Below are 13,608 nucleotides of genomic sequence, written 5' to 3'. Positions count from 1 at the left end.
GGAATCCAGGGCAAGACTCATACCAGTCACACCAATCACACCGTATAACTTGTGATAAACATACCCAGTTAACAGTATGAACAACAACGGAGCATCAGATCAACCCTGATGCAACTACAACATAACCCTTATTTAAGCAATAACTATATACAAGTATTGCAGAAGTTGTCCGCACTTGGGACGGGCGCCCAGCCTCCACTACGGACTACGAGAAATAGATTTACCGGTAAGTAAAATCTTATTTTCTCTAACGTCCTAGTGGATGCTGGGGACTCCGTAAGGACCATGGGGATTATACCAAAGCTCCCAAACGGACGGGAGAGTGCGGATGACTCTGCAGCACCGAATGAGCAAACACAAGGTCCTCCTCAGCCAGGGTATCAAACTTGTAAAACTTTGCAAAAGTGTTTGAACCTGACCAAGTAGCTGCTCGGCAAAGCTGTAATGCCGAGACCCCTCGGGCAGCCGCCCAAGAAGAGCCCACCTTCCTTGTGGAGTGGGCTTTTACTGATTTTGGAAGCGGCAATCCAGTCGAATGAGCCTGCTGAATCGTATTACAGATCCAGCGAGCAATAGTTTGCTTTGAAGCAGGAGCACCCAGCTTGTTAGATGCATACAGGATAAACAGCGACTCAGTTTTCCTGACTCTAGCCGTTCTGGCTACCTAAACCTTCAAAGCCCTGACCACATCCAGCAACTCGGAATCCTCCAAGTCACGAGTAGCCACAGGCACCACAATAGGTTGGTTCATATGAAAAGATGACACCACTTTTGGCAGAAATTGTGGACGGGTCCGCAATTCTGCCCTGTCCATATGGAAAACCAGATAGGGGCTTTTATGTGACAAAGCCGCTAATTCTGACACACGCCTAGCTGAAGCCAAGGCTAATAGCATGACCACCTTCCACGTGAGAAATTTTAACTCCACGGTTTTGAGTGGCTCAAACCAGTGTGACTTCAGGAAACTCAAGGTGCCACTGGAGACACAAAAGGGGGATGACTATGCAGCACTCCCTTTACAACGTCTGAACTTCAGGAAGAGAAGCCAGTTATTTTTGAAAGAAAATGGATAGGACCGAAATCTGGACCTTAATGGAACCCAATTTCAGGCCCAAAGCCACTCCCGACTGTAGGAAGTGAATGAAACGGCCCAGCTGGAATTCCTCTGTAGGGCATTCCTAGCCTCACACCAAGCAACATATTTTCGCCATATACGGTGATAATGTTGAGCTGTCACATCCTTCCTAGCCTCTATCAGTGTAGGAATGACCTCATCCGGAATGCCTTTTTCTGCTAGGATCCGGCGTTTAACCGCCATGCCGTCAAACGCAGCCGCGGTAAGTCTTGGAACAGACAGGGCCCCTGTTGCACAAGTCCTGTCTTAGAGGCAGAGGCCACGGGTCCTCTGTGAGCATTTCTTGCAGATCTGGATACCAAGTCCTTCTTGACCAATCCGGAACAAAGAGTATTGTTCTCACTCCTCTTTTCTTATGATTCTCAGCACCTTGGGTATGAGAGGAAGAGGAGGAAATACATAGACCGACGGGAACACCCACGGTGTCACCAGTGCGTCCACAGCTATTGCCTGAGGGTCTCTTGACCTGGCGCAATATCTCTGCAGCTTTTTGTTGAGGCGGGATGCCATCATGTCCACCTGTGGCAGTTCCCACCGACTTGCAATCTGCATGAAGACTTCTTGATGAAGTCCCCACTTTCCCGGGTGGAGGTCGTGCCTGCTGAGGAAGTCTGCTTCCCAGTTGTCCACTCCCGGAAAGAACACTGCTGACAGTGCGCTTACGTGATTCTCCGCCCAGCGAAGAATTCTGGTGGCTTCTACCATCGCCACCCTGCTGCTTGTGCTGCCTTGGCGGTTTACCTGAGCCACTGCGGTGATATTGTCTGACTGAATCAGAACCAGTTGGTCGCGAAGCAGGGTCTCCGCTTGACTTAGGGCATTGTATATGGCCCTTAGTTCCAGGATATTGATGTGAAGGCAAGTCTCCTGTCTTGACCACAGCCCTTGGAAATTTCTTCCCTGTGTGACTGCCCCCCACCCTCGGAGTCTTGCATCCGTGGTCACCAGGACCCAGTCCTGAATGCCGAATCTGCGACCTTCGAGAAGGTGAGCACTCTGCAGCCACCACAGGAGAGACACCCTGGCCCCGGGGGATAGGGTGATTAACCGATGCATCTGAAGATGTGATCCGGACCACTTGTCCAGTAAGTTCCATTGGAAGGTCCACGCATGGAACCTGCCGAAGGGAATGGCCTCGTATGATGCCAACTTCCTTCCCAGGACTCGAGTGCAGTGATGCACTGACACCTGTTTTGGTTTTAATAGATTCCTGACCAGTGTCACGAGCTCCTGAGCTCTCTCTATCGGGAGATAAACCCTTTTCTGGTCTGTGTCTAGGATCATGCCTAGGAGAGGCAGATGAGCTGTAAGAACCAACTGCGACTTTGGAATATATAGAATCCAGCCGTGTTGCCGTTACACTTCCAGAGAAAGTGATACGCTGTTCAGCAACTGCTCTCTTGATCTCGCTTTTATGAGGAGATCGTCCAAGTACGTGATAATAGTGACACCTTGCTTCCGCAGGAGCACCATCATTTCCGCCATTACCTTGGTGAATATTCTCAAGGCCGTGGAGAGACCAAACGGCAACGTCTGAAATTGGTAATGACAATCCCGTACCGCAATTCTGAGGTACGCCTGATGAGGTGGATAAATGGGGACATGAAGGTATGCATCCTTTATGTCCCGAGTCACCATAAAATCTCCCCCTTTCAGGCTTGCAATGACCGCTCTTAGCGATTCCATGTTGAACTTGAACCTTTTCAGGTATATGTTCAGGGATTTTAAATTCAATATGGGTCTGACCGAACCGTCTGGTTTCGGGACTACAACATGGTCGAATAATACCCCCCTCCTTGTTGAAGGAGGGGAACCTTGACCACCACCTGTTGAAGATACAATTTGTGAATTGCAGTTAACACTGTTTCCCTCTCGTGGGGGAAAGCCGGCAGGGCCGTCGTGAGGGGACATCTTCTCAAAGTCCAGCTTGTATCCCTGAGACACAATATCTATTGCCCAGGGATCTAACAGGGAGTGAACCCACTTGTGGCTGAACTTACGAAGGCGTGCCCCCACCGGGCCTAGCTCCGCCTGTGGAGCCCCAGCGACATGCGGTGGATTTTTATAGAGGCCGGGGAGGACTTCTGTTCCTGGGAACTAGCTGTGTTGTGCAGCTTCTTTCCTCTGCCCCCGCCTCTGGCAAGAAAGGACGCACCTCGGACTTTCTTGTTTCTTTATTCGAAAGGCTGCATTTGATAATGTCGTACTTTCCTAGGCTGTGCAGGAATATAAGGCAAAATATCAGAATTACCAGCTATAGCTGTGGAGACCAGGTCCGAGAACCCTTCTCCACACAATCCTCAGCCTTCCATATGCCTCTTAAGTCGGCATCATCTATCCATTGCATATTCTACAGGACACGTCAAGCAGAAATCGACATAGCTTTGACTCTAGGACCCAGTATACTCATGTCTCTTTGGACATGTTTATATATATATATATATATATATATATATATATATATATATATATATATATCTCTTAAGACAGCATCTTTAATATATATATATATATATATATATATATATATACACACACACACATATACATACATACATACATACATACATACATACATACTAGGGTCTCAATCTCTGCTGATAAGGTACCTGTCCACGCTGCCACAGCGCTATAAACCCATGCCGACACAATCGCCGGTCTGAGTAGTGTACCAGAATGTGCACGCTATCTGCAGGATCCCTGAGAATAGCTGTTACGTCAGGGCTACCTTTTGGGCAAACGTGACACCCTAGGGGAAGATTCCCATCATATCCTGGCCCTAGTGGGGAAAGGATACTGCCTGAGAATTCTTTGTGGGAAACTGCAGTCTCTTGTCTGGAGATTCCCGCTCTTTTTCATCATGAGAGGAGGGAAATTTACCTCAGCTTTCTTCCCCTTAAACATGTGTACCCTTGTGTCAGGGACAGATGAGTCATCAGTGATATGCAAATCATCTTTTATTACAATAATCATATATTGAATACTTTTCTGCCATTTTGGCTGTAACTTTGCATTATTGTAGTCGACACTGGAGTCAAACTCCGTGTCGATATCAGTGTCTATTATTTTGGATAGTGAGCATTGAGAGACTCTAAAGGTCTCTGCGACATAGGGACAGACATGGGTAGATTCCCTGTCTGTTCTCTAATCTTTTGTGCAATAAATTCACCTTAGCACTTAATTACACATATCCAAACAGGTGTCGGCGTTGTCGACGGAGACACCCTCTCACACACATATTTGCTCCATCTCCTCCTTAGGGGAGCCTTTTACCTCAGACATGTCGACACACACGTACCGACACACCACACACTCAGGGAATGCTCATCTGAAGACAATTCCCCCATAAGGCCCTTTGGAGAGACAGAGAGAGAGTATGCCAGCACACACCCCAGCGCTATTAACCCAGGAATAACACAGTAACTTAATGTTAACCCAGTAGCTGCTGTTTATATTGATTTTTGCGCCTAATTATGTGCCCCCCCTCTCTATTGATTTTTGCACCTAATTATGTGCCCCCCCTCTCTTTTTACCCTCTTCTACCGTGTAACTGCAGGGGAGAGACTGGGGAGGTTCCTCTCAGCGGTGCTGTGGAGAATAAACATGGCGCTGGTGAGTGCTGAGGAAGAAGCCCTGCCCCCTCGACGGCGGGCTTCTGTCCCGCTTTCATGTACAATTTTGGCGGGGGCTCATGCATATATACAGTGCCCAACTGTATATTATGCAAACTTTTGCCAAAGAGGTCTCTAATTGCTGCCCAGGGCGCCCCCCCCCCCCCCCCTGCGCCCTTACAGTGACCGGAGTATGTGGGTGTAGTGTGGGAGCAATGGCGCACAGCTGCAGTGCTGTGCGCTACCTCATATGAAGACTGGTGTCTTCTGCCGCCGATTTCGAAGTCTTCTTGCTTCTTTCACCCGGTTTCTGTCTTCCGGCTCTGCAAAGGGGACGGCGGCGCGGCTCCGGGATCGGACGACAAAGGGTGAGATCCTGTGTACGATCCCTCTGGAGCTAATGGTGTCCAGTAGCCTAAGAAGCAGGACCTATCTTCAGAGAGTAGGGATGCCTCTCTCCCCTCAGTCCCACGATGCAGGGAGTCTGTTGCCAGCAGAGCTCCCTGAAAATAAAAAACCTAACAAAATACTTTCTTATAGCAAGCTCAGGAGAGCTCACTAAGTAGCACCCAGCTCGTCCGGGCACAGATTCAAACTGAGGTCTGGAGGAGGGACATAGAGGGAGGAGCCAGAGCACACCAGTATCCAAATTCTTTCTTAAAGTGCCCTGTCTCCTGCGGAGCCCATCTATTCCCCATGGTCCTTACGGAGTCCCCAGCATCCACTAGGACATTAGAGAAAATATCAGCCAAAAGGTCCCGATATCGTGCAGAGTGAGCACTCTCAACGGAATACTTATGTAATCCCGGTGGGCGGAATGCTGGCTGTCAGTATCCTGACAGCAGCATCTCGCCAAACAGAATGCCAGCAGTGGTGCGAGCGCCACGAGTGGGAATAATGCGCTTAATGCGCTGTGAGACAGTATTCCAGCTGTCGGGATTCCGGCGTCGGTATCCTGACCACCAGGATCCTGACAGCCGGCAAGTTGATTGCCTCCTTTCTCAATAATATTCCCATATTTCCTATGGTTTATCCCTATTACCCCATACTCCCTGTGGGTGGACACATGCAAATTCGGGTTTTAATAAATCGTTAAAAATAAGAAATTGCTTTATGTGTAGTGAAGATATCAGGACTTTCCAGTAGCAGAAAATTGCATTGTGTGTGCCTAGATTTACCAACACATTAACTAATCTTACACGCAATGCGTATGCATCGCATGTAAGCTGAAAGAGGCCACACACACATATATATATTACATACACTATATATAAACGACCTGCTAGTAGTTTACAAACTCCCCGACTACTTACACACAGTATAGATGCAACCACTCCCTGCTGACACATTGCAGTAACCTGACTAGCAGAGGTTATAACAAGCATTGTCGGTCACACACTCTCACAGAACACTGCATTAGCACCTGTAACATTCATGAGAAGCTGCATGAACCTCATACTGATATTACAGTACTTACCACATATTGAAAGAATACTGTATATACAGCATCACTCTCTACAGATTCACATAGGTACACAATACATACAGCTATTTTATCTCCTTTCAACTCACTGTCAAAAGATAATGTTACACAATGTATTTGGCAACTTTACAAATCTCTAATGCATAGACAACCCTGAAACACACACAAAAGATCAAGTGCGCAGCATGCCATAACAAGTACAGCATACTTCAACATTTACAATGACACAAAAAAAAAAAAAAAGAAAAAAAAAAAATAGAAATATTATATTAACATATATTTTAGAAGAGAAGATGGTACTCTGGCACATATGCAATAAACAGTGTTCTTTTATTATGCAAATTAGTTTGCACAATAAACACACTTGGGGGGAAATTATCAAAGCTTGGTGATAAAGGGATCTATGTACTAAAGGCCAGTACTGACGGGGGAGATGTGTGCCGAGCGATCTTAACAAAGACCGCTCAGCACACATCTCTCCCCCTGCTCAGCACAGCCCAACTGTGTGGAGTTTGTATATCCTCCCCGTACTAGCGTGGGTTTCCTCCGGGTACTCCGGTTTCCTCCCACACTCCAAAAATATACTGGTAGGTTAATTGGCTTCCAACAAAAATTAACCCTAGTGTGTGTGTGCGCGTGTACATGTGATAGGGAAGTCCACTGGGGCAGGGACTGATGTGAATGGGCAAATATTCTCTGGAAAGCGCTGCGGAATATGTGTGCGCTATATAAATAACTGGTAATAAATAAATAATAATAATGATGTGGGGCCGCTCACTTCACACAGCACTGAAGTGAGCGACCCGCTAGATTGAGGCTGCATGCAGGCTCAATCTAGCACCGGCGATAGCGCATTGCTATCGCTGGGAGGCATACACACGATGGATCCGTGCTTACAATCTAAGCAATGTAGTCAGATTGCTTAGAATTTAACCACAGATCTCTCAGTGTGTACCCTCCTTAATAGTGTTTATTCTAGCAACCTAATCAGTTAGGATGGCAAATTTTAATTTTGACGGGCAGGATATTAGACGTGATGTATTGCTACAGCTACTGATGTATGATACCGCTCAAGCTTCTGTCATTTTACAGGAAAACATCAGCTAGGAGCTGGTTGGTTGGTACTTTATCTCTCTCAAAGCTTTGATAAATATCCCCCTTGGATTACTGCTCCAGAGTGTCGTCTTTTCTTATCAATCAACTGAGTCTGGCACTCATTTACTTGAAAAGGGCCACGTCTGTGCTACAACTACGCATTCATGAGTCAGGAACAATTTTAACACATATGAGTTCATGCAAATTTTTCCACAACTGCACTCTAAAATGCAGGTGCAATTTGTATTTATAAAAAAAAAAACACCCTGCAAGTGGATTTGTATTCAGAGCAGCAACTTTCTTAAGATGTTTCTGATGGGCAACAGTGTACCATACAGACTGGGAAAATTGGGTAGCGCTCCTCGCCGCCTGGAAGAGTGGGCAAGTCTCCTTGAGCCAGCTGCCACCTGGCCGCAGCCTCCGCTGCTTCAGAATACTGGTATATGCGGCATAATGTAGCATGGGGCTGGGCCATAATCACCCAATTGCGACATCATGTCCATCTAGGATGCAGCTTGGATGAGTTTGATGCCTCCTGCTGCAATACTATATTATATCCATCACTGTGGCTTCCATTTAAGCAGCAGCAATAGCTTTTCTGTCCACATCTAAATCCGACCCAAGCAGACATATACAGTAGAATCACAAAACTCTGCAAAGGTGGATACATGTGTGACCACTGTTTTGGATATATACAGAGCAAAATCAAGCAATCTATATATGGTACATAAACTGGGTTAGTATTCACTATGTATCAGGCCTACAATGGCCTACAATACAGTTTAGCAGCTTTCTGTGAAGTTGAAGGCCACAAAAAAAAAAAAAAAAAAAAAAAAAAAAAACACTACACATAGCAACAAATAAAAAAGGGATATCAGAACAAAACCAGTAGCTATTGCAATTAAGTCTATAGCAAAATCAGTTTTCAAATTAAACAAGCAATTACATGCAAACAACTAAAATAGTTCATGGAAGTGTAAAAATGGTAAACACCAAAATGTCTCAAATTTTAAAAAAAATTATATAAAAGTCACAAAATGTAACCAAATTTGCACTTACCAGTAACTGCTACCTCCATTGTTGCTTCTAGTGGCCGGTTGCTATCAAGATCACGGCTTAGGCTTAGCTCCCCACTACTAGTGTTAAGTAGGAGAAGGCCCAACTCATTCCCTTGCAAAAAGGTGAAGCTCAACATGTCACTTACATCCGGATCATGTGCTGGCACTCTTCCAATCACTCCACTTGGGAAACTGCCACCACCACCCCCAACATAATGATTGAAAACAACCCTAAAGTCACTCAAAGTTGGAGAATTGTCATTAACGTCAATCAAACGTATTCTAACAGTGGCCCTACTGACCAGCGGAGCAGATGTGGCTTGTACTACAATAAGATACTCTGGTCTCTCCTCAAAGTCTAAGTCAACTAAAGCAGTTAGCTCCCCAGAAAATATGTCCAACTGGAAAATCTCTGGAATGTTCCCTTCAACAATCTGATACATGATCTGAGCATTTGGACCCTCATCAGGGTCACTGGCAGTAATCGTGGCCAGAGGTGGACCAAGTGGGCTGTTTTCTAGTACCATTACTTGAAGCTCATCTCGAGCAAATACTGGTGCATTGTCATTAACATCCAATACGGTGACAATCACTTCAACTGGAGTACGATGTGGAGTTGGGTGTCCTTTATCAACAGCATAAGCAGTGAGGCTGTACTCTACTATATTCTCCCGATCCAGCTGTCTCAAAGTGCGCACAATACCAGAGGTGTACTCAACTGTGAAGTCACCATCCCCATCATCACCACCGGTAAATGTGTAGAAGACTCTTCCATTTAGGCCAGAATCAAGATCAGTAGCAGAAATCTGTAGTACACTTGTGTAAGGGGGTGCATCTTCAGGAACTGCACCACTATAGGATCCTCTTTGGAACACCGGAAAATTATCATTTACATCAGTTACCAGAATTTCAAGATATGTAGTGTCAGATTTTTGAGGAATGCCATTGTCATGAGCAGTTATGGCTAATGTGTAGGAAATTTGATCTTCATAATCTAATTCCATTGTTGTTGTTACTGCACCAGTGTCAGGGTGTATGGCAAACTGTGGCATACCCTCTTCTGCCACATATGTAATGCGTGCATTCTCGCCAGTATCCTCATCTGAAGCACTTATGATCACTACAGTAGTTCCTGGTGGTTGATCCTCCCTCACGCTCACAGTGTAATGTGAGCTTTGAAAGACAGGTCTATGTGTGTTGGCATCCGTCACATTCACCACTGCAAGTGTAGTATCCGTTTGCATCCCATCTGATGCAGTGACAGTCAGTATAAACTGCCTCTCCAATTTATAATCAAGAGGCAATGCTAATGTTAACAAGCCGCCACCTCCTGCCAAGCTTGAGATGGAGAATCGATGTCGGGCATTACCAGAAGTAATCTGATAGGTGATTGTTGCATGGGAATCCCGATCAAGTGCCAACACTGTCAAAACACTAGTACCAACTACAGCATCTTCATTCAGACGCGCCTGGTATTCATTTTGTGTAAATTGTGGGGCATTGTCATTAACATCCAGTACTTGAATGCTTACCAAAGCAGAAGTGGACAAAGATGGCTGACCACGATCCTGTGCTTCTGCTCCAAAGCTGTAAAATTCCACAGCTTCTCTGTCCAGTTGTAACTGTACTATAATCCAGCCAGTACTATTGCTTATGGTAAATGGTCCAGCTTCACCTGTGAGCCTGTATTCCAACTGGGAGTTTTCACCCGAGTCTGCATCTAGTGCCTGAACCTGCAGCACTGAATAACCTAAAGGTGCGTTCTCCAAAACTGCAGCCTGAAAAGGACCACTTACAAAAGCTGGTGCATTATCATTCACATCTAGAACCTGGACACTGACTAAGCCAGTAACATTGGACAAAGGAGGCCGTCCACCATCTTGTGCTCTTACTCTTAGAGAATGCTCCTTCCCTGTCTCAAAGTCAAGAGCACCTGCTAAGTAGATGGCACCAGATTGAGGGTCAATGGAGAAGAGCCCACGAGCATTGCCGCTAAGGATACTATAGTGCACTGCAGCATTAGCTCCTTGATCACGGTCTGTTGCGGTTACCACTAGAACTTTAGAATCAAGTGCAGCATCTTCTGGTACATGTGCCACGTAACGTTTCTCACTGAATTGTGGTGCATTATCATTTTCATCTTCCACAGATATGTGCACAGTAGTTGTGGAACTACGGGGTCCAGGATCATTTCCTTGGTCATTTGCTTCAACAAGTAGCTGGTAAAATGCTCTCTTTTCACGGTCTACTGGGCCCTTTGTCCTGATGACCCCTGAACGAGGGTCAATCTCAAAAACTTCCCCTGATCCAGAAATAAGGCAATAAGCAATGTTGGCATTCATTAAGGCATCACTATCTGTGGCTCGCACAGTCATCACTTCATAGCCAACCTCCATGTTTTCTCTCACACTTTCTCTATATTCAATTTGCTCAAAAGTTGGGTCATGATCATTTGTATCACTTACTGTAACAGTTAGTGTTGCCATTGCAGTACGACGAGGGATACCAGCATCACTTACAGTAACGCGGAAAACATGAGTGCTCTTAGTCTCTCGATCTAATACTGCTGCTGTGGTTACCTCTCCTGTTGCAGGATCTAAAGAGAAAAATTTTGACGACCGACTGTCAAATAGAGCATCCATGGAGTACTCCAATTTTCCAAAATCTCCTCCATCTGGGTCACTAGCCCTCAGGTGCACTACAAATGTCCCTGCAGGCTTGTTCTCAGGTACAGATACTTGATAACTGGGTGTCTGAAACTGTGGACTGTTGTTAATATTCCTTTTGCTTCTGGGAATCCCATGGTTATCAACTGTTTTCATAGGGAGCTGAGGCAACATTACTCTCCAGTGCAATATAATTTTTTTGCTTTCCAGCTCACTGCATGGTTGGCAATGTAGTTTCAAGTCTAGTGGATTTTGATGACTAAGGCAATGATAAAATGAGGTAAACAACATACCATTTGATAAAGTTGCTCCAGGATAACCTATAGTCCAACATTGCAGTTGGCATATGCCCCAGGGTGAGGGTTGCACATCTGGTAAAGGCAGTAGTGCTTGTCTAGGAATGATGCACAGTTCAGATGGTTTGTCAGAAGAGACTGATCTGCGTTGAATGGTGGTGAGTACATGGATATGTGTATGGGGTCTCAAAGGGGTAGCAGTTTTGACTTCACTGGTGATGGCTAAGATGGATGGAAGATTTGTGGGTGCTGGAGAAATGCAGGTCCAAGATAGCATTAATGATGGGATGCTTGTAAATGGCTTTAGAATACTTTCTTCTTGTACCAGAGATAACGAACAGTTCCCCTGCAAAACTGGATGAGGCAGGCCCAATGCCATGGGTAAAAGTAGCAGCATATAAAAGATAGGAGCATATATTCCAATAGAACCAAGTCTCCCTGAGCAGTATCTAGAGTAGTACTGATGGCATAGACAACTCAGTAATCTATGTCTTATCCATTTCCAACCAAATAAAAATGGGTCATAAAACCCTCTAGTATTCTTTACAAGCAGAATGTCATTCCCTATACATGAGGAAAACATGTGAGACCTGGAAAACGCCATATCATAATGTTCTCTTTCCTCGAGACTCACTGACAGGTTCATCAGCACACAAGAGTCCCGAGAAGCCATCCTACAGCTCATACCAGTAGAGGTGATAGGGCCCAGTCTCTCTCCATCACAAGTCGGCATGTAGGTGCAGCTAGCTCGCTGTGTTCAGTCACTGCTGAGGGTGTTCGCTTCTGGTCTGCATGGATCATGAGTCTATGGGAACACTCCTCCTATATGCACGGTAGGATTCGCTGTTGTGTCTGCTCCTTGGTAAACGATCCCGCAGAACCGATGGTGAGAATACATTGCATCTCTGCCAGTCTGTCTCCTCTATACACACAGTCTCTCCCTCTCTGCTTTTGCTAGAAATCAACCTGCTCAGGTTGAAACCCCGGAAAGCTGTGGGTTTGTGTTTTATGTTTAAAGCGGCAATGCCAAGTGGGGTCCACAAGGGTAAGCATATACGGTTTGTCGCCGCTGTCCCGGCTGGCGTGACCTCTCCTTGGGATGCCGGAACGCTGGTCAGTGTCTCTCAGAGTCTCAGGCTCAGCTGCATTATGAATGGACTTAGCATGGAGAGGGAGGGGTCCACTGGAGAGAGAAGGGGGAAGGTACCTCCAGGCGGCTGCAAATGGAAATGTGCTCGTCTTTACTATAGTAGTGGTGAGGTCGGGAAATAAAGGTATCGTCACTTAAAGCTCTCAGGGAGCAATTCTCACACCGCTGTGACAAACTAAGTAAACGGCAAGTTATTAATAGACAGGTATGTTTCCCAACTTTGTATAGAGGTTTAATAGACAGGTATGTTTCCCAACTTTGTATGGAGGTTTAATAGACAGGTATGTTTCCCAACTTTGTATAGAGGTTTAATAGACAGGTATGTTTCCCAACTTTGTATAGAGGTTTAATAGACAGGTATGTTTCCCAACTTTGTATGGAGGTTTAATAGACAGGTATGTTTCCCAACTTTGTATGGAGGTTTAATAGACAGGTATGTTTCCCAACTTTGTATAGAGGTTTAATAGACAGGTATGTTTCCCAACTTTGTATAGAGGTTTAATAGACAGGTATGTTTCCCAACTTTGTATAGAGGTTTAATAGACAGGTATGTTTCCCAACTTTGTATAGAGGTTTAATAGACAGGTATGTTTCCCAACTTTGTATAGAGGTTTAATAGACAGGTATGTTTCCCAACTTTGTATAGAGGTTTAATAGGTATGTTTCCCAACTTTGTATAGAGGTTTAATAGACAGGTATGTTTCCCAACTTTGTATAGAGGTTTAATAGACAGGTATGTTTCCCAACTTTGTATAGAGGTTTAATAGACAGGTATGTTTCCCAACTTTGTATAGAGGTTTAATAGACAGGTATGTTTCCCAACTTTGTATAGAGGTTTAATAGACAGGTATGTTTCCCAACTTTGTATAGAGGTTTAATAGACAGGTATGTTTCCCAACTTTGTATAGAGGTTTAATAGACAGGTATGTTTCCCAACTTTGTATAGAGGTTTAATAGACAGGTATGTTTCCCAACTTTGTATAGAGGTTTAATAGACAGGTATGTTTCCCAACTTTGTATAGAGGTTTAATAGACAGGTATGTTTCCCTACTTTGTATAGAGGTTTAATAGACAGGTATGTTTCCCAACTTTGTATAGAGGTTTAATAGACAGG

At 45.0% G+C, this 13,608-nt stretch overlaps 1 protein-coding gene across 2 annotated transcripts in view; it reads right to left on the bottom strand.

The window, feature by feature from the left end:
- The window catches only part of LOC135041525 (cadherin EGF LAG seven-pass G-type receptor 2-like), a 407,444-nt gene extending 394,971 nt beyond the window's left edge, over window positions 1-12,473 (bottom strand). For both annotated transcript variants that reach the window (XM_063954943.1, XM_063954944.1), the window contains exon 1: window positions 8,384-12,473. In XM_063954943.1, the coding sequence (XP_063811013.1) occupies window positions 8,384-12,077 (3,694 nt within the window). In that variant the 5' untranslated portion in view covers window positions 12,078-12,473. The remainder of the gene's footprint in view (window positions 1-8,383) is intronic.
- Between the last annotated feature and the right edge of the window lie 1,135 nt (window positions 12,474-13,608).

This window comes from Pseudophryne corroboree, chromosome 2, assembly GCF_028390025.1.
Source record: "Pseudophryne corroboree isolate aPseCor3 chromosome 2, aPseCor3.hap2, whole genome shotgun sequence".
Taxonomy (NCBI): domain Eukaryota; kingdom Metazoa; phylum Chordata; class Amphibia; order Anura; family Myobatrachidae; genus Pseudophryne; species Pseudophryne corroboree.
This window is presented reverse-complemented; position numbering and strand designations above follow the sequence as displayed.